Source organism: Bufo gargarizans, chromosome 2, assembly GCF_014858855.1.
Source record: "Bufo gargarizans isolate SCDJY-AF-19 chromosome 2, ASM1485885v1, whole genome shotgun sequence".
In the NCBI taxonomy this organism is placed as follows: Eukaryota; Metazoa; Chordata; class Amphibia; order Anura; family Bufonidae; genus Bufo; species Bufo gargarizans.
This window is the reverse complement of record NC_058081.1, coordinates 277,177,600-277,204,406: the sequence shown is the minus strand read 5'-3', so window position 1 is coordinate 277,204,406 and position 26,807 is coordinate 277,177,600. Positions and strand designations below refer to the sequence as shown.

General features: G+C 43.5%; 1 protein-coding gene across 5 annotated transcripts in view; it reads left to right on the top strand.

Moving 5' to 3' along the window:
* Positions 1–26,807, top strand: part of MDFIC (MyoD family inhibitor domain containing) — a 132,285-nt gene that overhangs the window by 61,076 nt on the left and 44,402 nt on the right. For all 5 annotated transcript variants that reach the window (XR_006387835.1, XM_044280303.1, XM_044280301.1 and 2 more), the window contains exon 3: positions 19,590–19,718. Coding sequence is in view for 4 of the 5 variants with exons in the window: in XM_044280303.1 (XP_044136238.1) it covers positions 19,590–19,718 (129 nt within the window). In the remaining variant the exon portion in view is untranslated. The remainder of the gene's footprint in view (positions 1–19,589; positions 19,719–26,807) is intronic.

Here is a 26,807-nt window from a genome sequence, read left to right as displayed (position 1 = left end):
CACAATATGGCTCAATCTTCAAACGGATCCGTCCCCCATTGACTTTCAATGTAAAAGTCTGGACGGATCCGTCTGAGGCTACTTTCACACTTAGAATTTTTTTTACAATATAATGCAGACGGATCCGTTCTGAACAGATCCACCGTCTGCATTATATGAGCGGATCCGTCTCAGACGGATCCGCTCTGAACGCAAGTGTGAAAGTAGCCTTACTGGTGTGACAGATGGTTGCCTCATAATATACACGCAAAGATGCCACATGCCGCAGCTTTTTGTAGCTGTCTCTTTTTGCGGAACGGAATTGCGGACCCATACATTTCTTTGGGGCCGCACGACTGCCCCAATTCCGATTTTGAAAAAAATAGAACATGTCCTATTCTTGTCCGCAACAGCGGACAAGAATAGGCATATTCTCTTAGTGCCGGCAATGTGCGGTCCGCAAAATGCGGAACACACATTGCCGCTGTCTGTGTTTTGTGGATCCGCAAAACACACACGGATGTGTGAATGGACCCTAAATGTGAGGTAAATTAGTTTCCAATGTAGTATTAATAACTAAACAATTAAATAATAAACATATTGCATTGTCTACTTGCCACCAGGACAATAAGATGATCTGGTCTCTGGCTGCAGTCTGGCTCTGGGGACTCCCTTGTCACTCTCTCCCCCCCTCCCTCCCTTGTCACTTCCCCCCCTTCCTTGTCACTCTCTCCCCCCCTCCCTCCTTTGTCACTCTCTCCCCCCTCCCTCCTTTGTCACTCTTTCTCCTGCCCCTCCCTCCCTTGTCACTCTCTCCCCCCCTTGTCACTCCCATTCCTTCCCCCCTTGTCACTCTCATTATTCCCCTCCCTCCTTTGTCACTCTCTCCCCCTCCCTCCTTTGTCACTCTCTCCCCCCCTCCTTTTTCATTCTCTCCCGCCCCCCCCTGTCACTCTCATTCCCCCCCTCCCTTGTCACTCTCATTATTCCCCCCCTCCCTTGTCACTCTCATTATTCCCCCCCTCCCTTGTCACTCTCATTATTCCCCCCCTCCCTTGTCACTCATTATTCCCCCCCCTTGTCACTCTCATTATCCCCCCCCATGTCACTCTCATTATCCCCCCCCCCCCTTGTCACTCTCATTCTACCCCCACCTCTAGTGTAGCGTGGCCGAGCTCTGTTCGGTCCACGGTACAGGAGCATTTGTTTCCTGTACCTGGCCGGACTGAAAGGAAGTGCACACTAAGTGAGCACTTCCTGTCAGTCCGGCCGGGTACAGGAAACAAAAGCTCCGGTACCGCGGACCGAACAGAGATCGGCCACGCTACATTACCAACAGCACAGAGAAGGCACAGACAGAGACAGCAGGCGCAGGCCGGCGGCCGGAGATTCTTTAGAGCGGCAAGCGCTCGGCGCAGCATGAGGGGAGCGGCCGGCCGCCCGAACTTATATAATCAACTTTTTTTTTTTTTTTTTTAACCGCAACGGGCGCCCCCTGCTAAATGGCGCCCTAGGCGACTGCCTAGGTCGCCTTACTGGTGGCGCCGGCCCTGGCCACATGCCGCATGCTAATGAGCTGATCTGAGTCCAGCGTGATGTCAGTGAGTCCAGCGTTTATTTAATTAACAGCTATAGCCACTCCCCTGCCCACCTGCTGCTGATTTATATGGAAAATAACTGTCAATCAGCAGCAGGTAGGCGGGGATAGTCAGGAGCTCATTAATATTCAGGACTCATTATCAGCTGGAGCTTTTCAATACAAGATGTTGACAGATTGACTGGGTCAATTAAAGAAAGTGAGCCAGCATTGTGCTAAGCGAATCAGTCACTTATTTATGTTGCCCTTAGTTAGGACACCATAAAACTGGTGACAGGTTCCCTTTAAAGGCACACATAACTAGGAAAGAATGGATTTCATTTTTAATAACCTGACAGACAAGGAAGACTCGTGGATAATTGCAGGTGAAATGCTCTTTACCTGAATGTTATTGGAGGGCGATGAATTTAAGGCCTTTTTACATGGTCTGATGCACAGACAATTATCAGGGATGATAAATGCCTGATCATTGAGCAGAGGCTATATCTGTATTTACTTAGCAATCATCTCCTCTGTATAGGAATCAGTGATCACTGCTGCAATCGCTCATCCACATATAGATTCATTGTTTTCCTGCAGAATACCCTTGTGTACAAAGGGAGGTGTTCTGCCCACAAATGAGAATTTTTGGTGTGGTATAAAAGATGCAATCAGCTGATGAATGGTTACTTGTTTGTCTGCTGATTGGTGGCTCATTTACACTGGGAAGTTATCGGGAATGAGCACATCTTTGACAATTGCCGTGATCCTTGGTCTATGTAAAAAAGCCTTTCATTTTGCTGAAGGATAGTTTTGCTTCCGTGATATGCAAGGTCCTTTAAGTGTCAGCAGTACCCACTCAGATGTGATGAAGGTTTTGGCTATTTATTGAATGGGAGTAAGACAAGGGTTTATTACCATCATCTACCTTGTCAGCTAATAAACCTAAATGTCATTCAACTCATGAAGCTCAGACCCAGCATGTATTATAACATTAATCTTCACATAATTGTGAACAATTATTTTAATTTAGATAATAAATGAATAGATTATAAGTAACATACTAAGGCTACTTTCATACTTGCGGCAGTGTGATCCGGGAAGAAGTTCCGTCGTCTGAACTTCCTGCTGGATCTGCTGATCTGGATGTGACTAAAAGCATTTGTGAGAGGGATCCGTATGCGGATCCGTCTCACAAATGCATTGCAAGAATGGATCCGTCTCTCCGCTTGTCATGCGGATAGACAGATCTGTCTTGTATTTTTTTTCACAGTTTTTCCGGTCTGCGGATCTGTCCTTCGGCACTAATACATATCCGGCATTCTGGCAACTGATCAGGCATATTGGACGGAGATAATACCGCAGCATGCTGCTGTATTTCCTCCGTCCAAAACACCTGACAGTGACTGAACTGAAGACATCCTAATGCATACTGAACGGATTTCTCTCTATTCAGAATGCATGGGGATAAAACTGATCAGTTCTTTTCCGGTATAGAGCACCTTTGACAGAACTCAATGCCGGAAAATAAAAACGCAAGAGTGAAAGTACCCTAACATAGTATATAAAGCTGAAAAAGACATTTGTCCACCCAGTCCGACCTGTCATCCTGCAAGTTGTTCCAGAGGAAGGCAAAAAACCCTGTGAGGTAGAAGCCAATTTTCCCCACTTTAGGGGAAAAAAATTCCTTCCCGACTCCAATCAGGCAATCAGAATAACTCCTCTAGTAGCTATAGCCTGTAATATTATTACACTCCAGGAATTCATCCAAGCCCCTCTCGAACTCTTTTTAGTAAGTACATTATCACCACCTCCTCGGGCAGAGAGTTCCATAGTCTCACTGCTCTTACCGTAGAGAATCCTTTTGTATTTCCTCCAGACGCAGAGGATGTTCCCTCGTCACAGTCCTGGGAATAAATAGATGATGGGAGAGATCTCTGTACTGTCCCCTGATATATTTATACATAGTTATTAGATCTCCTCTCAGTCGTCTTTTTTCTAAAGTGAATAACCTTAAGGCTACATGCACACAAACGTTGTTTGTTTCCGTGTCCATTCAATTTTATTTTTTTGCGGAGAGGATGCGGACCCACTGCTGTCCGCATCAGTATGTCCGTTCCGTAGCCCTGGAAAAATAAATCGAACGTGTCCTATTCTTGTCCATTTTATGCATTGTTACAATGGATCCGCCAAAAAACGGATGGCATACGGATGTCATCCTTTTTTTGCGGATCCACAATTTGCGGACCGCAGAATGCCTACAGTTGTGTGCATGTAGCCTAATTCAGAGTCTTCTCACTAAATTAAGCCTGTTTTATGATGAGGGGCAATCACCCTGAAACAGCTGTCAGCAGATGTGTTACTGACTTTGCTGTAATCCTAAATTATGTCTCAAGACCTGTTTAAAAGGTGGAATGATAGCTACCCCACATCCGCTGGTACTAGAGGCGCAGCTTTCGTTTCTTTTTGGGAAGAGAGCTAATTTGCATACCCTTATTACATTTAAACACAAGTTAAAGGGATTCTGTCATGACATTTGAGGCCTATAACCTAAACATTTGGCCAGGTCCCTACTAATAACCTGAATCCGAAACTGTCCTTATTAAATGTGCCTGTGGCTCTATTAGCACATAAAACAGGTTTTTATCACCTACCTAAGGTGCCCAAGGGGATGTCGCTTCATACAGGGTGCCCGGCTGCAGCCATCTCCGTCTGGTGCCCAGCGCCGCCTTCCCACTAGAAATCGCCGCCCTCCCTTTCTATAGAGCCACCTCTCTCACCTCAGCGCCGCCTCCCTCACCTCAGCACTGCCTCCGAAAACGTCCGCTTTCCCAGCCAGTTCCCGTGCGGCTGTGAGAGGATGGCTGCAATAGGGCGGTCAAGGCAGGTTTGAGTGAAGTGCGCCGGGCGGCGCATGCGCACTTCGCTCAACAAGGCCGCTGCCAGGAGTCCGCACGGGCGCATCAGGTTATACCTAGTGCGCACGCGCGGGATCTGGCTGAGGGAGCGGACGATTTCGGAGGCGGTGCTGAGGTGAGGGAGGCGGCTCTATAGAAAGGGAGGGCAGCGATTTCTAGTGGGAAGGTGGTGCTGGGCACTAGACGGAGATGGCTGCAGCTGGGCACCCTGTTTGAAGCGTAGGTGAATGACAGGTTATAAAAATCTGTTTTATGTGCTAATAGAGCCACAGGCACATTTAATAAGGACAGTTTTGGATTCAGGTTATTAGTAGGGACCTGGCCATATGTTTAGGTTATAGGCCTCAAATGTCATGACAGAATCCCTTTAAAACAAAAAAAAAATCAAATATCTCTGTGGCTAAATCATGAGATTGGTTTTGGAAGACACACAATGGGTCAAATGTTTCATATGTTCATATTATAAAGGTCTGGAAGGTCTAACCGCCGTTGAGTCAGTCTCCTGATAAATATTACACAGTGAAGGCACCAATACAGTTGAGAGAACTCTGGCAGGGTTAAAAAAAAATCCCTTGGAATTCAGTAAGGCCAGTATTACAAATGGACAGGTTATGGTATACAGCAGTAACTGGGTAGAGAAGTCTGTCCTGAAAAGCTACATGACCATGCAAAGAGGTGTTTTCCTCGTACAATCTCTCAGCTTCTCTGACTAGATGGCAGACTATAATAAAACTCAGTGGTATAAGTACATTAATGCTAGCATAGATTCTCAGCCACAAACAAGTGCCGTAGTACCCTGAAGTCATGCTTCTGTATGGACAGATGATATCTGCTGTAGAATACACTGCCAAATCTTCCTCTTGAGTTGAGATAATTTGTTCTGCTTTTGGCCACAGCAGACAGACTAGTAGCATGGCTAAAGCACGTTTATCCCTTTGTGGCGTTTTCTTTCTCTGTACTATGATGGGTAATATTATGGATACAAGGTGACCTGCTTTTTTCTTAGGCTACTTTCACACTAGCGGCAGCCTTCTCCGGCAAGCTGTTCCGGCGGGTGACCTGTGCTGCCGCTAGTGCACACGTGTCGGCGAAGGTCCGCTCCGGCCCCATTGACTATAATAGGGGGTGGGCCGGAGTTCAGGCGGCAGCACGGCAAACATGCCGAGAGGCAGCCGGAATAAAACTACGACATGTGAATGTAGCCTTATAGAGTAGGTGTTGTACAGTACAATATTCCTGAAAAACAGGAATCAAGGAAATGACCTTAGTTACCAAACAAGACGAAAGCAGCACAAGCACTTAGGCGCAGCACAATGAAATACACTGTTAAGTTTTTTTTTGTTTTGCTTTGTTTTTTACAATCGTGATCATAGACTTGGGTAACTTGGTTTACAGAACATCTGGCAGCACAATCGACCCTATTAAACCAGGCACATTGCATGGTAGGGTTGATCATGCCAATTAACCCATTCGTAACTGTACGACACTGCAAACTAGGTACAAAAAAACAGCGCAGTACAGCTACGGCACGGTGTTCACCCAGTCCCTGAGCGAAATCGCTCAGTGTCCGGTTGACGATAGCTGCTCAGGACGGCAGGCAGCCATCTTCCCTAGGGGTACAAGGAGGTTTGTACACCCCTGCAACATCGATTGCTGCGATTGGCCGATTTCTGCAGATCGGCCAATCGCAGCTCCGGATGATTTTTCATTCATTCAGGAAGCTGCAGGGGGGTGGAACATAGTTTATACAAGGGTCACTGGTGCTGAACTTGTCAGCACCTGTCCCCCCTGGGTCAGGCAGGGGACACCAGTGTTTGGTGTCCCCTGCCAGCGCTGCTATTGGCTGGAACAACGCTCCAGCCAATGGCAGCACTACAGCTGCACAGGAAAGGGCTGAACTTCCCAGCGTGCAGCCATTCTAGCTGGTGACTGCATGCGATGAGGTTCTGTGCCCCTCTGTGCTGCTGGTTGACTTGCTGGGACTTGTGGTGCATCAACACTGCTACTTCAACTGTTCCTGTAAAGAAGAAGAAGTAGAAGAAACATCTGGAACTTCTGCAGTGATTTTTTTTTTACATTTGCAGCAGTTCTAGATCCCTAAACCACCCTCCGTCCCTGTCCCTTCCCGTCTCCCCCTCCCCCGTCCTTTTTTTACGGATGCCATTTGGTGTGTGTGTGTGTTTTTTTTTTTTTTTACAATTTTCCAGCTCTGCACAACTTTTTCTGCGTGTGAGCTGTGACCGCCAAGTGCTGTTCAGTGCATACCTGCCTGATCAGCACCTGGGGATACATTTTTGCATCTTTCTTATTTTTCACATCTGTGTTCATGTTTTTGCCAATTTTTTCCTTTTTTTGGGGTCAAAAAGAAGAATTAGGGGTTTATATAAATATATATACCGTATATATATATATATATATAGCTCTATATTTCTCTATATGTAGATATAAGTAAAATTTTTAGCCAGTGTTCACTTTTTAACCACTGTAGTGAATTTTTATACTACAGTTTTTGGACGCACGTACGATCTGTGCGTGCTGCAGAGCACCGATAACTAGTGTGCTCATTTACATCTGCTCATTTTTGTATTTATATATTTTATATATATATATATATATATATATATAAATTATATATAAAATATATACGTGAATTTCAGTTAGTGTCAGTTTAGGATTTGTAGTGAATTTTTGTACTTCAGTTTTTTCACACACACACCATGAGAACACCGATAAGTAGTGTGCTCATTTTAATTTTTTTTATTTTAATTTTTTATATATTTCGTGCAAAATCCTAAACTGACCCTAACTAAAATGAATATATATATATATATATATATATTGGTAAGGCTGATTAGTCAGCCTGCATTTGTGGGAGGGGCGGAGGCTCTTCATATACGAGCCACACCCTCACTCACAGGCGTGTGTTCTCAGGTGCACAGCTGCCGCTGGGTGTCATTAGCACACTAGCTTCTCTGGTGGTAGGAGTCTTTCGTTGCAGCATGGAGCTTGTTATTTTGCTCTCTTTTACCGTAGCATGCACGCGCCATACTACGTAAGTAGGTTGGGCCGGGGCTGTCTCTCCTGGCCGGTTGGAACCGACTTTGCTAGCGAACGGGAGGCTTTGCCTCAGAATCTGCTACCTCAGGTTTGCTTGTTGGGCCTAAATACTTCTATTTTCTTTTCAACTTTGTTGGTAATAGGAGTTAGTTCCTATAAATCTTACAAGTTTCACTTCGCTTTGTTTGTCTCGTATGAAAAGTTACTTCAGCCAGTTTGCTGTAAAGGAAGAGTTACCCGGGCTGCATGTTATGTCATGTTTGGAGATCGGACGCAGCGTTTATTGTTTAGGCCTCTTGCTGTAGCTGTTCCTTGCCATGTGTCTCCCCCTCCCCCCCCGCTACCACCATCTTTAGACTTCATGTATTTCACTGCTCCACGTACTTAAAAACCCTGCTGCACTTTCATGCTCTGCTGTTATCCTGAGCGGCATTTACACTTTCGGCTTTTATTTCATGTCTTATGCTGCATCCGCACGTCCTTACTGTCCAGCACTTTCCTACTCTTGGATCTTATTCACTCAGATTGGTCTCGCATTCAAGCTGCGTTCACCTGTTGGCTGTTACATCTCATTCCGTCCCCAGCTGACAGCTGGATCTGTATTACATGCCTGTTATTACATGTTGTATACTCAGCTTACAGCCATAGCTGCTACTGTTACTGTTTTCATGCTCTGGACGCACCACCCTGGTGTTCCCACCTTGCTCCACTCACAACCAGAGCTGTGTTTATACCAAATTTCATGTTCTGCTTATACCCAAAGTTGTGTTCACAGTTCTACTGCTACACCAGGTCGTATACCCCACTCACCAAAGCCGCTTTCCATGTCTGCTGTCACATCAAGTTAATATTCCGTTCACATCCAAAGCTGCGTCCGCATGTCTGCTTTCACATCTTGTCCTATACTCCTTTTACTACTAGAGCTGTGTCCACGCGTCTGCTTTCGCATCACGTCAATACTCTGCTCACTTTCAGGTTGCATTTATACGTCTGCTTTATACCATGCTTTTCATGCGCTACCCATACTCAGAGCTGCGCCTATACCAGGTTTTTTAGGTACCACTCGCATGCAAAGCTGCATTCACCCATTTGTTGTTACATCATGTGTTGTACTCTGCTCCCACTCAAAGCTGCATTCTCCTGTTCATTGCTACGTCATGGTTTTGCTCAATCTCACCGGGGCAGTCTGCACCCACCGCTCTGGTACCTCTCTCCTGACAAACATAACTGCGTTCTTTTCAGGCTTACGTTCCTTTCCTCGGTAGTCTGTTACATTCCATAGGCCTACTTTCTGTTTAATCCTGGTTCATAATCGCTCAGACTGGTCTTTTTTTTTTTTTACTTCTGGTTTGTATTCACTCAGATTGGTGAACTGGGACAGGAGACCAAACAGCTCCTCAGCGGAGGTCAGTGGGCCAGTAAGTTTCCTGCTATGTTTTCACAAGCTGTTCATTTGTTTGTCGCGATAAGAGACTTCTCTTAGCGAACTTCCAATGCCCATCTCTGTTTCAATTTTATGTTTACGTTTATGGTTTGCGGTGGTTAGTGTTTTTATGTATGCATGTGCTTCGGATTACTAATGTCTATATTTTTAACCAATAAACCAGAGTCCAGGTCCTCGCTTCAAAGGAGATGTAGTTTGGAAACGCCTTGTAGAAGGAAAGCGCAGTTAAATCATATCCCACGCGGAAACTTCCCCACAGGCGCACGCCCCTGAAACTTCCCCACAGGACAGCGGTGACCCTTCAAAAGATCAGCAACATAGTGCAGTACCCGTGAATATGTCAAAGATAAAGGCTTTATTATACTCACAACAGCACCCCTAGAAATCAGCATATAAAGTCATCTGAAATATCACTGCCCGACCCGGGTTTCGCCTGGAGGCTTCGTCAGGGGCTCCGGTTTATTGATTGTATGTGATAAGGAGGTTGGATCGACTCCTATTCTCAGGACTGCCGCTTAGTTTGCGACTTTGACACATAGAAAAGAAAAATAAATAGTTCTATATTTTTAATGCCTGTTGGAAGTCATGTTCCTTAGGCCACCTTCTAGCCAATCCAATCATTCAAGTTGCTTCATATGCCATCGGGTCCGGCTTAAGTTTTAATCACTTATCGTCACCGCAACGTCATCCCTCTGGCTTCGGGGGCCCTATGACTGATCCGGCCTCATGGCTCCGGGGGCCCCATGACCGTTTTTCATGTTTTGTTTGTTAGGGGTACGACATGGTTGTAGGCTGATTAGTGTCCCAGGTTTGCTGTTGGAGGGGGTCATGGTTATGCGAGTCCCCAAGGCATTCTGGTGCTGCATAAGAGGTTGGTTTATTTTAAAAAATAAAATTAAAAAAAATCATAAGAGGCTCGCACGAGTGACTCTTTGCTTGTAGGACCTCACGACTGGCATCGTCATTCGTAGTTTGCACGGTCATCTGATACTTGTCCCGCCATAAGGGGCTCCCGCCATAAGGGGCCTGCTGGAGTGGCTCTTGGCTTAGAGGATTTCACAATTGTCATCGACATTGGTAGGTCATACGGCCATCTGATACTATTTTCCATGGCACACCTTTCAGAAGTTTTCTTTTGTTTATTTATACTTTACAGATTAGTACTTGCAGTTCATTTCAGCCTCATTTCATTAAGAAGCTTTACCCCCATGTCTTTGTTTCTAGGTTATCGAGTCCCGGCTGATTACTAAACCCGTTGGGTTAAACCCCAATCTTTTCCCCAGCTGTCCTTAATTCTAAGATTCGCATCCCGGCGGCTGCCCGGCCCCATGGGCCCCTGGTGGTTGCTTTAGCCCCATGGCGTCAGGGGTCCGACCAATAGTTGTCTGTCCACCTGTGCAGTTATGCTTTTGAATGACTCATATCTTTACCTGCTTGCCAGCTTATGTTATTCAGGTTTAATTTTAGTTAATGTCCGTTAGGGCTGCACGATAAATCGAAAAAATAATCGAATCGTGATAATCGGCAAATGCGATATGGCGATTTGGCCGACCCGAAAATGCTGCGATTATATATATATATATATATATATATATATATGTATGGGCCCTGCGCACATAACTGCCTTTTGCGTGTAAAGTGTTTTACTAGTGTGTGTGGGTGTGTGGGTGAAACAATCTCTCTCCTAACAGGTCCGGCCTCTGTACCCACTATGAATGCAATGCACTGCAGCGAGCTGGCCGGCCGGCGCGTGACTGACGTCACTTAATAACGCTCCTCCCACTTCAGGAAGCAGGAGCGTTGCTAAGTGACGTCAGTCACGCGCCGCCGGCCGGCCAGCTCGCTGCAGTGCATTGCATTCATAGTGAGTACAGAGGCCGGACCTGTTAGGAGAGAGATTGTTTAACACACACACACACACACACACACACACACACACACACACACACACACTAGTAAAACACTTTACATGCAAAAGGCAGTTATGTGCCCAGTTTAGGACACATGAGGGGGACCAGCATAAGATGCTATATGTCTTAAGCTGGCCCCCCTCATGGCCCTATGTGTCCTCCACAGATCCCCCATATAACAGCGTCCTCCACAGATCCCCCATATAACAGCGTCCTCCACAGATCCCCCATATAACAGCGTCCTCCACAGATCCCCCATATAACAGCGTCCTCCACAGATCCCCCATATAACAGCGTCCTCCACAGATCCCCCATAACTATGTCATACCCAGCCGCGTCAGCGGCTCATATGGGAAAATCCAAGCAAATAGACCTCTAGCACAATTCCTTTAAAATATCGCATCGCATATCGTTATCAGCAATTTTTAGGGCCCTAATTGCACAAAATTCCCATATCGTGCAGCCCTAATGTCCGTTATTATCTCAATTTTCCTGTTACGTTTCCCTTCGTCTTTTCAGGTCATGCAGTTGAACTCATATTGGGGTCACCTTCCATGTCGGTCAGGTCTCGTTCCTAACGATATTTCGCCTTGCATGTTATTCAGGCCACGTAGTTTCTTAGGTATCGCCTGCCACATCGGTCAGGCTCATGGTTTAATTTCACCTGCACCTTTATTCAGGTCTCTTTTTATAGTTATAATTCAAAAAAAGAAAAATCGGCCCCGTTGCTTCGGGGTCCCGATGACGGCTTCGGGGGCCAGATGACTGTTTTCAGTCCTGCTGGGCTGATTGCCTGGTTGGTTGTCCATCTGGGCTGATTTGGCCCCTATGTATCGTATACATACCGGTTTCCCTAACTTCCTAATAATCCATGTTGATTGCTCACTTTATGTTTTGACTGCAAACTGGTCCGGTTCGCCCTACAGCATTATTGTCATGTCTTGCGCAGATATTTCGTCTTTCTTTAATTGTTCATGCTTTCGTTCAGGTCCTGCCAGAGGAAGAACAAGTAGGGCAATTCCCTCTAGCATTTCAGTCTCTGATCGTAGTCGATCATATCTTGTCAACCAGGTCCCTGCGCGAAGTCTTTGCCTTTTTACCACGACCAGGAATTCATTTTCGCCAGTAGCTTCATTGCATTGCATTCCCTCACTCCCTGTGAGGGGAAAAAGTGTTGCCCTGGACGGCAACACTTTTGGGCCATACTCTAGCATTGTCATAAAAGCGGCAATGTATCTTAGTTTTTATGGTTTCCTACGGCCAAGGGAATTCACTTGTGTTTCAGCTAAGGATAAAGGGCTCTCTATTAGCCAGTTAGTTTGGCTAGAGCAGGCATATCCAAACTGCGGCCCTCCAGCTGTTGTAAAACTACAACTCCTCCCAGCATGCCCTAAGAGCTGTAAGCTATCCAGGCATGCTGGGAGTTGTAGTTTTGCAACAGCTGGAGGGCTGCAGTTTGGACATGCCTGGGCTAGAGGATCATTTCTCCTTGTCATTAAAAATCACCAAAACTTCACAGGTAGGCCCGGCAGTCAAAATCAGGTATTTCCAGTCTCATAACAATTGGTGTCCGGTCAAAGTTCTGAAGGTGTTACTGGCCATGTTGAGGGACGCAAGTCCAGATGAGATGCTGCTACCTTTTAAAGGCCGACCGCTTACCTCCTCACAGTTCATCAAGCATATACGCGTTCTCATATCCGGTATGGGCCTTGATCCATCCTCCGTGTCGGGCCATTCTTTCCGTATAGGCGCCGCTTCGGCAGCTTCAAAACAAGGGGGTCCCGGCACATATCATCAGAAAAATGGGCAGTCATCCTGTTTTGATCGTTACGTACCCAATCCTCAGTCTGAAATTTCAAAAGTCTTTCACACTCTCGTGCTGTAAGTTGTTTGCGATGTACAATAAATCTTTAAAGAACACTTCTTTACCTGACTGGTCTGGTTTTTTTTGCCCCCTTGTAGGCTTACCCCCGCAAATGGCTAAGGGCACACTTCAGCCATGTTAGGTCCACGGATCTTTTCAGTTGTCCCCACGTTTTTCGTCATCAGTAGTCCTGACCACAAATAGATTATATATAATCTATCAATTTCAGTTAGTGTCAGTTTAGGATTTTGCACGAACACGCCATCTGTGTGCATGCATTTTGCAACCACTGAGCACCGATAAGTAGTATCCATTACTGATCGTGTGTGCTCAGTTTTCACAGCTTTTTTTTTTTTGTGTCTGCAGAAGAAACTTTTTTGTGCCGAAAAGAATATATATATTTTTTTGCTTATTTTTAATTTTTTTTCTCCTAAATTTATTTTCCAATTTATTACAAGCCCCTTCACGTGTGAAAGCACCTCATACACACCCTACACTAAATAAAGTTTTACATATTTCACACATTACACCCCAATAAAATAAAAATGGCTGTCCGTCCCAATGAGTTTACTCAGCTGAAGAGGCATACACATATCTTGCCTCTGATACTGAGTTGGCCAGTGAGGGAGAAGAGGATGCCACTTTCCTCTACTCCATCATCATCCGGTGATGAGGGACCATCTAGAAGGTGCCCTAGGGTAATAGTGGAGACAGCCCCCCAGAAGTGACCCCATATGGATCCCCACCCCCTGACAATTAACAGCCCCAAATTCCTGAGTTTGTGGGCAGCTCAGGAATTCAGATACATTGTGCGGGCTTCACTGAAAAATCATTTTTTAGAATCTTTTTCTCTGAAGATTTAGGTAACCCAAACAAACTTATGCGCCTAGCAATTTATTTCCCAGAACCCCACATCGCCCTATGCTAGACCCCTAGGTTGGACTCCAGAAAATGCAGTAGAGATGACGACCTTTTGGGGGCTCTTGCTGCATATGGGCTTTGTTAAAAAAAAAAAACGAAGATTACGCAGTATTGGAGTGTGGATGTCTTGTACCACACTCCAATTTACAGTAGAGCCATGGCCCGTAATAGATTCCAAGCAATCCTGAAATTTTTGCATTGCAACGATAATGCACAGTGCCCACCCCAGAATGACCCCGCATTTGACCATCTGTACAACATTAGGCCCATCCTTGACCACTTCAATGCAAAGTTTTCAGACGTGTACACCCCAGAAAATATATGTCTGTGTAGACGAATCCCTATTACTTTTCAAAGGGAGGATAAGATTCCGCCAGTACCTGCCCAGCAAGCGGGCAAGGTATGGCATAAAAATGTATAAAATCTGTGAGAGTAGCTCTGGGTACACTCACAAGTTCCAGGTTTACGAAGAGAGGGACACCTGGATTGAACCCCCAGAATGTCCCCCCGTCCTAGGAGTTAGTGGGAAGATAGTGTGGGATTTACTGCACCCACTGCTGGATAAGGGTAACCATCTCTACGTGGCTAATTACTACGCGTCTACCACTGTTCCAGTCTCTAGCTTCCATCCAGAGGTACTGTGGCGTGCGGCACAGTATGGAAAAATCAGAGAGGCCTCCCTAGATCACTGGTAGGGCATCCACTAAGAAAAGGAGAAAGCCATGCTCTCCTCAATGAGAACATGTTGGTGGTTAGGTACAAGGACAAGAGGGATGTCCTTTTACTGACCACCATTCACTAACACCAGCTCCCCTGCCACTGTACGAGGTACCACAACCACTGTCCCCAAGGCAGATTGCATGCTGGAATACAATAAACACATGGGGGAGGTTGATCTTTCAATGCCCTACAATGCCACACGAAAAACAAAAGTGTGGTACAAAAAGCTGGCCGTGCACCTGGTGCTGTACAATGCATTTGTGCTTTTTAAATCTAGAGGCCATCCAAGAACATTCTTACAAGAGGTGGTGATAAAGGCCCTAATTTTTTCTAACCAACAATCGAGGGCCCCAGTACTTCTGCAAGTAACGGTACCCAAGTTGTACCAGGGAAACATTTTCCTGGTGAAGGGAAGGACCCAAAAAAGATGCAGCGTGTGTTTCAAAAGGGGGATAATGAAAGACACCATTCACCATTCCGAAACCTGCCCTGAAAAACCTGGGCTGTGCATCATGAATTGTTTCAGAATCTATCACTCATCCATTAAATAATTTCATCCTTGATGTACCCTGTAATTTTACTAGCTTATAATTGATTTTGTCCACAGAGCTTACATACCACTTTTCACCACTACATATTAATTTCTGTAATACACCTGTTTGGTCAAAAGTGCCCTTTCAACCCCTTAAAATGTTCGTACGGGAGTGCTATTTCCAAAATGGGCTAATTTCTTGGGGTTTTTAATTTCTGGGGACCTTCTGGGGAATTTTTTTAACTTGCAACATTGCACCTAAAATCCATGTCTGTTTATTCAGGCCTGCAAAATCCATATTTTGCAGTTTGCCTTTAGAGCCCTGCTGTGCGCCCATACAGCAGGTTACAAGCACATATGGGGTGTTTCCTGAATGGGGAGAAAGTGGGGAACACATACTGTGGTGCATTTTTTCATTTAACCCCTTGTGAAAGTGAAGATTTGGGGTCTTTTTCACAAATATGCGCTTTGAAACCCATTAACAAGTGTTTCTGCCTTCTGTGACATCTACCACTTAAAATGTTTGTACGGGAGTGCTTTTTCCGAATTGGGGTCACTTCTTGGGGTTTTTCATTTCTGGGGACCTTATGAAATTTATTTAAAGGGATTCTGTCACCTCGTATTCGGTTATAGAGCTGCGGACATGCACGGCTAGATCGCCGCTAGCATGTCCGCAATATACCGGTCCTATAGGGCTGTGTCCTTTTATTTTGTTTAAAAAATGATTTTAGAGATATGTAAATGAGCCTTGTAAGGTGCCCAAGGGGCTGTACGAACCTTCCTGGTGACCAGCCACACCCTTCTGTGAATGAGCCCAGCACCGCCTATGTCCTCCGAATCTCCTCATTTTGTCACAGTTAGATTGCCGTAATCTCACTATGTGCGAGATCGCGCATGTGCAGAGCCGGTATAATGTTCCTTCCCTGTGCTGGCATCAGCCTCAGGGAAGGAACTGCGCATGCGCGAGCTTGCGCATCGCGAGATTATGACAATCTGTGACGAAAGGAGGAGATTCGGAGGACATAGGCGGTGCTGGGCTCCTTCACAGGGGGGCGTGGCTCAACACCAGGAAGGTTTGTACAGCCCCTTGGGCACCTTACAAGGCTCATTTACATATCTCTAAAATCATTTTTTTAACAAAATTAAAGGACACAGCCCTATAGGACCGGTATACTAGCGGCGATCTAGCCGTGCATGTCCGCAGCTCTATAACCGAAAACGAGGTGCCAGAATCCCTTTAATGCAACATGGCACCTAAAATACATGTCTGTTTATTCAGGCCTGCAAAAAACATTTTTTGCACTTTGCCTCTTGAGACCTGCTGTGCGCCAATACAACAGGCTACAAGCACATATGGGGTGTTTGCAAAATGGGGAGAAAATGGGGAACATATACTGGGGTGCATTTTCTCCTTTAACCCCTTGTGAAAGTGAAAAATTGGGGTCTGCTAGTAATGTTTAATTTTTACAAATGTGTGCTTTGAAATGCTTTCTCTAGTATTTCTGCCTTCTGTGAATCACCTTTTTGCTGAAAAGTGCCCTTTCTAGCATTTAAAATGTTCGTACGGGGGTGCTCTTTCCGAAATGGGGTCACTTCTTGGGGTTTTTCATTTCTGGGGACCTCAGGAATTTATTGAATGCGACATGGCACCTAAAATAAATGTCTGCCAATTCAGGTCTGCTGTGCGCCCATACATAATTTTTTTTGAGCACATATGGGGTGTTGGCGTATTCGGGGGCAAATGGGGAACAAAATGTGGGGTGCATTTTTGTCCTGTTACCCCTTGTGAAAGTGAAAAATGTGGGTGTAAAGCAACTTTTTCTTTTTCACAGCCAAGTGTTTCCTAATTCTGTGAAATGCCTGATGGGTCAATGTGCTCACTACACACCTTGAAATATTCCTTGACGGGTGTAGTTTTGGGAATGAGGTCACTTTTTGGGGGTTTCCAGTCTAGAGGTACCGTAGGGTGTCTTCATATGCAACATAGCTCCCGAAAGCCACTCCTGCAAAATTTGTCTTCCAAAAGCCCTATGGTGCTACTTCCCTTTTGAACCCTGCCATGCACCCATACATCATTTTTTGAGCACATATGAGATGTTGGCATATTCTGGGGGAAATGGGGAACAAAATGTGGGGTGTATTTTGTCCTGTTTCCCCTTGTGAAAGTGAATAATATGGGTGTAAAGCAACTTTTTCTGGAAAAAATTGTAATTTTTCATTTTCACAGCCAAGCATTTCCTAATTCTGTGAAACTACAGAGAGAATCAAGAGCACTCCCACGCTCCCATACAAAAAATACACCAACCTCCAGTTAGAGGTCCGCTGCACAGTGTATATAACGGGCTTTGCTGCTGCCGCCCAGGGTACAAAATTTATAGAATGTAGTTACCTTACAGTATAAACTTACACTGGCAGGTAGAAATATAACAGATTGAGTACAGTGGTTAGATAGATGTTCCGCTATAATAGAGAATAAGTATCAATTGACGATGCGATTAAATAATCACTGCGGTGGTAATTGCCTTTTCTTTAGATGTGAGCTGGAAAAACGATCTAGGTCCTTTGGATGCTTACACAGTTCCCGTTCCTGTGTGCAGGGAAGTGTGGAGAAAACAAATCTTCACTGCTCACCTACCAGCATTCACACTGCTCCGGCCAGTAGCTGTGTGGTGCGAGGGAGCAGACTGCAGATTCGGCGTCCAGGATCTTCTGTGCAACACCTGCTCTTATTACACACAGGGAGAGAAAAAGAACCCAAAGGATAGTTCCAAGGCGGCTCCAATATGCAGATTATGTAAATTCACTGGAAGGCAAAAAGTTAGATTTTTAATGATTGAGTCCATTGGGGGCTAGGCTATTTAATTTAAATATCCAGCTGCTTTCCGCTCTGGACATTTTTTTTGATAAAGTTGCCACCCCTTTTGTCTTCTATAACTTTTTCCAAGCCTCCAAAAATAGAGCCCCGAAATTTTGCCGCATGGTGTTGTTGATAATGTCTAGATAAGGGATGTCCATCAAAATTTTTTTATTATATTTGTAACATGCTCGCTTATCCTGGTTTTTAGTAACCGTTTTGTTCTACCTATATACAATTTGTCACAGGGACATTTAATAAAATAAATCACTCCTCTCGTATTGCAAGTAATGTAGTTTTTTATTTGAAAGGTATTTAAAGCTTTTATGGGGTTTTTTGTATGGTCTCTGGTAATTTTACAATTCCGGCATGTTTTGCAGGGGAAGAAACCCATTCTATTGTGATTGGTCCTATTGGTTAAACTATTAGACTTGATAGATGGAGCGATAAGGATATTTAAATTTGGGGCTTTCCTAAAAATGAATTTAGGTTTTGATGGAATTTGGTCACCAATAAGACTATCCTGTTTTAGGATGTCCCAATAACGCCTAATGATTTTCCTAAAATTCCCTGCTCCTGTACTAGTAACTAGTAATAAGAGGAATATTGAGTCCTCTTCCTTTTATATTTGTTGTTATCAAACCTGTTCCGTGTTTGTTCTCTTTTAGTAGAAGATTACGGTTTAGTTGTTTTACCTTATCTATTGTAGGTTGTAAATCCGTTAGTTTGTAGCCTTTTTCTTGGAATTTATTGTTCAGCTGGTCTATCTCTTTTACGAAATCCACACGGACAATATAACTTTAGGATCTACAAATACGGATACTTTTATTCATACAGGCCTTAAACTAAAATCTAACTTTCACCCATTAAATGAATATTCAGGGTGTCTTCATATGCGACATAGCTCCCGAGTACCATTCCAGCTAAATCCTCTCTCCAAAAGCCATATGGTGCTCCTTCCACTCTGAAGAATGCTGTGCACCCATACATCATTATTTGAGCACACATGGGGTGTTTCTGTAAACTTTTGGGTTTTGTTTGGCTGTTAACTCTTGATGTGTTTGAGAAAAAAATACATTAAAATTTAAAATCTGCTACAAAAAGTGAATTTTTCAAATTTCATTCCCATTTTCATTTACAGGGAACCTGTCAGCGGCAAAAGCCATCCCAAACCGCCAGCAGTACCTTCAAGTAGCCGGCCTTGAGTTTCTAAGGATGATTTTCTTACTGCATTCTGATGAGGCAGAAGTATTAAACACGTTCTTTTATCCTCCGTTCGCGCTATTTTCCAGTGAGACTTGAAGTCAAGGGGGCAGCGGCCTCCTTGCTTCAACTCAAGGTAACCGCGCCCCCTTCCCTGCCCCTTCTCCTGTGAATGAAAGCTGGCTGTTCGGCAAAGTCAGCCGGCTGTCGGGCATAAGCGTGGTCAGTCACAGCGAAGGGGCAGGGAAGGGGGTGCGGTTACCTTGACTTGAAGCAAGGAGGCCTCAATAGCACGGATGGAGGATAAAATAAAGTTTTTTATACTTCTGCCTGATCAGAATGCAGTAAGAAAATCATCATTCGAAACTCACTGCCGGCTACTTGAAGGTACTGCTGGCAGTTTGGGATGGCTTTTGCAGCTGACAGGTTCCCTTGGGGCACCTAAAGAGTTAACAAAGTTTGTGGTTGGGATAATCCTTGTATGCCATGGCCAGCGGTGGTCGTGGTTACTGAAAAAGCTGAGCTTAAGCCAAGTACAGAAATAACATTAACTGATTTCTGTCGCGCTATTATCAAATCTCTTATTTTATCCTGTTAACTTTTTATTTTAGAAAAATGTGAAAAGAACAATATGGATGTGGAAAACACAAATGAAAGTCGGTACTTCAAGAATAAGGGTGTACAAACAGATTTAGAAGATTGCTCTATGTTGGTGAATAAGTCAGATTCCATTATAAAAAGTAAGTATATTTATTATACCATATTTTTCTAGGTTTGGTGTTCCTTTAAGAGATATTGTATCCATGCCAATAACACTGTAAATATGGTGTTATAGTACCAGCAAACCTATATACACTCGTTTAGCTGCTCTATGCCTTTGTATATTATGTATGTTCTATAAAGCTTGAAACTTTTTTTTATAGATGACATCATGTGCTTATATTCTACATATTCTCTCTTAATCCTTTCTTGATCACAAGATGCTCAGAACCATAATATCAACTAAAGTTAAGGGTTAGCTCCCATCTGCACTTGACTCATTGACAGCTTACATAACTGACAGCCCTATCACAAAAGCAGGGGCAGTGTAAAGCAGTTCCACATTTTACATTCTCTTGCAGACATTAGTTTTGTATTTTGACTTTTCAAACAAGAACCAGAGGGTCTGATCTTAAGGCCTCATGCACACGACCGTACCTGTTAGGCGGTATGTAAACTGCAAAAGACGGGAACCCTTTGTGTTGCATCCGTGTTTATGGTGGACCCATTGACATCAATGGGTCTGTGGTTGCCATTTTGCCGGACATGTTCTATCTTTTTGTGGAACAGACAGATGGATGCTGAAAGGACATAGATCATCTGTGTGGTTTCTGCATCCATATTTTCATTCAGCAAAGCTGTGATTAAAGGAATTGTCTCACTTTAGCGAATGGCATTTATCATATAGAAAATGTTAATACATAGCACTTAATAATGTACTGTGATTGTCTATATTGCATCTAGATTCTGGCTTAAATAGACAAAAAACGATCCAAGGCGGCCCAGGAAAATTAAAATCTAAGAAGTTCAATAGCCGAAAGCTATAAAGTTCCTGTTTCTGGCCTGTTATAAAACTTAACCTTTTATAAAATAACACTAAAATATATAGTGCCCAGTTATTAAAAAAAAAAAAATAGTCGCCTAGTTTACTATCCTCCTAGAGCGGAATGGAGACTGATCGGAGGCAAACTGAGGCATTCTGAGCGGATCCTTTTCCATTCAGAATGCATTAGCGCCAAACTGATCGGTTTTGGACCGCTTGTGAGAGCCCTGAACGGATCTTACAAACTGAAAGCCAAAACGCCAGTGTGAAAGTAGCCTTATTTGCACGGAGCATCTGCAGTACGCTCCGCTGCTCAGTGAGACTAGGACGTCTATTTTATCTAAAAGCTAATTGCAGCACCCCCGAAATGTTTTGCCGCCCTCAGGGGTTAAGGAGCTACTGTCAACATGAGCGCTTAGGTTAGTGGTGATTTGTATAGATAGGGCGGGTTCTCCCTCATCTCTATCCTATGCTACATCCCCGCTCAAGTGATTGAAAAGCGGGAGAACCCATAGGACTCTTACTTGGAATCAAGCTGATGTTGATCGCAGGATCGTAGTTACATCGCTACGAACTTGTCTACTGCGATTGCGCTGGGACTTCTTCATTTCATTCCATTATACTCAGAGCACGTCAGAGGACTTAGTCAAATTCCAAATCCTTCCTAATATGGTCTGCACATGTACGTAGACTTTGATATTTAACCAGTACTATTCAATATGGATAATAGGTTAGACTATTCTTTCTTATAGCTGATTTAACCCCTGAATTAAATCCATACATACCTTTAACTTACTGGTGGTCTAGATATTTTTTTATTTTTTATATCATAACCATTCATAAATTAATTAATATAAGATTTATTAATTATTATGTATTTGTCATCATGTTATTTATATTACAACCTAAAACCAACTAATATAATAATTCCTATTGTGAAAAAATGTCAAAAATTACGGTCAGGCCACCTATAAATATTTAATCCAACATAAATGGTTATAAGCAATCAAAGAGACCACTACTCCTCATGTAGTGAAAACCCCATTCCTACTTTTCATTTGAATATATATGTCATTCCCCTCTAGAAAAATAATCCCTAAGTTAGGCTACTTCCACATTAGCATTCGGGGCTCCGCTTGTGAGTTCCGTTTGAAGGCTCAGAATGCATCAGTCTGGCACCGTCTGTCCTCCGCTCCGCTCAGCAGGCGGACACCCGAACGCTGCTTATAGCATTCGGGTGTCCGCCTGGCCGTGCGGAGGCAAACGGATCCATCCAGAGTTATAATGGAAGTCAATGGGGGCGGATCCGTTCGAAGGTGACACAATATGGTGCATTTTTCAAACGGATCCGCCCCCCATTGACTTTCAATGTAAAGTCTGGACAGATCCGTCTGAATGCAAATTGTACTTAGACTTTTTAAGTGAAATATAATGCAAACGGTTCCGTCTGAACGGATGCCATCATTTGCATTATAGGAGTGGATCCGTCTGTACAAATACCAGACGGATCCGCTCCGAAAGCAAGTGTGAAAGTAGCCTTAAAAAATGATCGGCAAGATGTTACTTTTCATATTTTTGTCTTACCCTATTGCGATCAAGAACTTGGTAAGAGGAAGGGAAGAGGGGAGATAACAGGGATACTTCTATCAGTTGTAATTAAAACTAAGTCCAGACCATTATCCTTCATATTAAAACATCTCATGAAGCAGCAGCCGGCTCACTGCGCACAGTGCTTCTACTTCCAGCGGCTGCTTCATGAATTATTATCGCAGGGATCGCAGGTCAGTGAATGTAACGGAGCATTAGATTGCATAGAAAGGGGGAGTATAATTGTAATTTTAACTCCTAAGACTCCTGTGCTCAGTCTTCTGTCTCCCAGGGTAGCACGGGAGGCAGAAACACAGTGTCTGCACAGCCCGTCTCCCCTTTTCTAATAGGAGACGGATGGCCCTTAGCAACGCTCATTTGAAGAGTGCCGCTAAGGGCCATTTCAGCCCCAGTTTTCTACCAAAAATAAATGTTTTGGCTAAATAAAGTCTATTGCAAAATTGTCACCTATCGTTTGCCCTACACTTTAGCAAAAAAATAATAATATGACAGTTATCCTTTAATAAATCATATCTTAATCTTCACGAAAGAACAGAGGTATAACACTCGTCAAATAAATTCTGAAAAGGAGAAACCTTCATTGAGGCCTACCGAGCTCATAGTATTCAGTCTATGAATCCACCAAGCCTCATTTTGCAATAATTTTTGGTCAAGATTGCCCCCCCCTAGGTCCTAGCTTTATCCTCTCTATCCCCCCAAAACGTAGCAAGTTCATATTCTTATCATGGACGTATCTGATATGTCTTGAGATCGATGTGTCCTTCTCGGTCTCTATAGGAGCCACTATATATATTACCCCTTGGGTTTTACAGGTAATAATTGTCTGACTTCATATTTTTGTCATCATTAGGGTTAGTAAAGTATCGTATTTGTGGGACATATTTGACCACAGGGTGCTTAGCCTCTGTATTTTTACTTGTCTCCTATATTCCCAGTTTGCGCATCATGGAAAAAGCTGTGAACCAAATGATCCTTCAGATTTGGACCCCTTCCGTAAGTAATATTTAGGTTCAGAGTAAGAACAACTTCCAATTCTCTATCTGACTGTATCACATGCCACTGTTTTTTGAGAGTCTGATAAATTTCTTTGTTATAACCATCAAACGTGCCAATACACCTGATTATGTTATTATCTTTTTTGGAAGGTGTTTTCAATAGATCCTCTAATTTCACGGCTTTGGCTCTATTGAAAGCCTTTTTAAGGGGACGTGTAGGATAACCCCTATTCCGAAATCTTTTTAAAAGTTCTTTTACAATTACGTTGTGCCCTTAAATATTGGCCCGTCGTCCTCTCTCTCCTCAAAGGAGAGGGATGCCAACTCGTCCAATGTAAATAACTGTGGGCTTTCTATAAACTTCCGTGCACAGGTCACCTTCCTCAGACTTCCTTAGCACAAACATTTTTCAACAGCACAATGATTTTGTTCTGTCACTGTTGGAATTTATTTTGGCGGGCACACAATTTCAGGTCACCTTTTATAAACAGATAATGGGACCGCAATGGGGACGGCCCTATGCCCCGACTTATGCTAATCTCTTTCTAGAATAGTGGGAAAATCACTTGGTGTTTACGGATGAGATGTCATTATATACCTGCCACATTCTCTTTTGGTGTAGGTATATAGACGACATTCTCTGTCCCTGTGATGGAGACCAATTCCTTTTCATGACTTTGCACAAGCTCTAGACAATAATAATATAGGAATGAAATATACTTTTGAAATACAAGAAAAGGAGATCTACTTCCTAGATTTAAAAATAAATTAAGTCTGAGGAAGGCTATCTGTGCACGGAAGTTTATAGAAAGCCCACATCCACCAACAGTTATTTACATTGGACAAGTTGGCATCCCTCTCCTTTGAAGAGAGGGATATCTATGGGCCAATTTTTAAGAGCGCAACGTAATTGCTCTAGCGATATGTCATTCTTGAAAGAAAGCAAATAACTTTTTAAAAGATTTCAGAATAGGAGTTATCCTACACGTCCCCTTAAAAGGGCTTTCAATAGAGGCAAAGCCGTGAAATGAGAGGATCTATTGAAAACCCCTTCCAAAAAAGATAATAACATAATCAGGTGTATTGGCACGTTGGCTGGTTATAACAAAGAAATGTATCAGATTCTCAAAAAACAGTGGCATGTGATACAGTCAGATAGAGAATTGGAAGTTGTTCTTACTCTGAACCCAAATATTATTTACCAAAGGGGTCCAAATCTGAAGGATCATTTGTTTCGCAGCTTTTTCCATGATGCGCAAACTAGGAATATAGGAGACAAGGAAAAATACAGAGGCTCAGCACCCTGTGGAGACTGTTCCTTTTTCAAATATGTCCCACGAATACAATACTTTATTAACCCTAATGATGACAAAAATATGAAATCGGACAATTGATTACCTGTAAAACCCCAGGGGGATATATATAGTGGCATGTCCATGTCCGAAATGATATGTCGGTAAGACGACACAGGAACTAAGACGTCGTATCTCTGGGCATTTAAGCGCTATAGTGACCGAGAAGGACACATCGATCTCAAGACATATCAGATCCGTCCATGATAAGAATATGAACTTGCTGCGTTTTGGGAGGATAGAGAGGATAAAGCTAGGACCTAGGGGGGCAATCTCGACCAAAAATTATTGCAAAATGAGGCTCGGTGGATTCATAGAGTGAATACTATGAGCCCGGTAGGCCTCAATGAAGGTTTCTCCTTTTCAGCATTTATTATACCTCAGTTTTTTCTTGAAGATTAAGATATGATTTATTAAAGTAAAGATGGCCCATTTTTGAGGGATTATACCCATACTTGGACATGTTCCATAAAATAAGGGATCATAGCCTAGAGACTTGGCATTAATATGAAGGATAATGGTCTGGACTTGTATTAATTACAACTGATAGAAGTATCCCTGTTATCTCCCCTCTCCCCTTCCTCTTACCAAGTTCTTGATCGCAATAGGGTAAGACAAAAATATGAAAAGTAACATCTTGCTGATCATTTTTTAACTTTATTTTTCTAGAGGGAGGCTCCATCTACTCACCCTTTATCCCGCCCAGGTCCCCTGTTCTGCCCGCCCTGCTCCTCTTGAACGATGTCACGGTTCGCAGCATCGCTCACGAAATCCTGCGCCGTTCACTTCTGTATTCGGCGCAGGCACAGTGAGTGAATGATGCGCTCCAGGTGCCGGATTCCTCACTGCACCTGCGCCGACTACGTCACAGTGAGGAAGCCAGCATCAGGAAACTGGCCTTCACTCACTGCGCCAAATACAGAAGTGAACGGCGCAGGCGTGGGATTTCATGAGCGATGCTGCGAACCGTGACATCAATGAAGAGGAGCGGGGCGGGCAGAACAGGGGACCTGGGCAGGATAAAGGGTGAGTAGACAGAGCCTCTAGGTGCTGATTTTACGTATCACCTAGAGGCTTATTAGCATATTATGAAAGTGCTTATTTTATCAGAACAGCTGCAGGGAGAAAGGTAAAACACATACTGTTATGTAGTGCTGACATTAGCACATCGCTACTGTGAGTCAGCTACATAATAGTACTTCTGGTGGTAGAAGCCCTTTAAGGACATTTAGATCACTTATTGACTTCAATGGAATGTCATCACTTATTTTTTAAATCACGTTTTTGGTGCAATGTTTGGGTCAGATATCTTATACGAAAGATAATCAACCCATGTAAAGGTACCACAAATTGTTCACTGGGTGAAATGATCTTTGGTGTGGACACCTCGATTATTGTTTCTGGGCAGCAGATTTTGCTGTGTGAACAGCGATCTGATACCCAGAAACAATGAATTTGTATGAAGATGAGCAATGACAGTAGCAACCGCTCATCCTTATACAGTGAATGTTTCTTTCCCAATAGTTATCTGCTCATCGGCACAGTATAAATGCACCTTAAGCCTTATAACGTACAGATACTTACTGTTCTGTAGAGATCATTTTTCAGCGACCATGCCATTATTGCCATAGGCAGCATTATGGTAAAGGAAACTTCTATATTTGGATAACACAGGATTCACCATTTACAATAGGTGATGGGCGCAGCTTACCATGTTACCCTCCCTGCACAATGACCTTTGCACAGGTCAAAGAGCATACCTACAATACAGTCCCACAGAAGTTATCTCCAGACTGCAGTTTTCTATGTTTTCATGTGGCTGCCGTAAACTAAATCTCCAAATACTGTTAACAGAGCAGCAGCTCAGTCAAGATGGCACCCTCAAACATGTACAGAAATCCGATAATAAAAGCAATAAAGAAAAAAAAAAAAATTGTGTAAATTGGTAAGAAAAATCTAGATACATTCCCTTTAATGAAACAGTCTCTTAACTGTTAAGTATAAAAAAACTGATTTACCATGTTGTAAAACTTGTAGCTGCAAGTTCCTGAGGAATTCCTTGCTTGTCACAGTCCCAAAATACACGGCTGGTATTTTGGCTTAAATCACATTCTCTCTACTTTTCTCATGCTTGAATAAAATATCTTGTTTGTATTTTTCAGCAGCCAGTACATTTCAGTTTGTGTGCAACATGATATTGGTCCTTTGATTTAGCTTCAAAATGTTTCCAGCTGTAGAAAGTCTGTTACTGTACATCTGCTCCGACGTCACTTGTTTATGTAAATGTAAAAA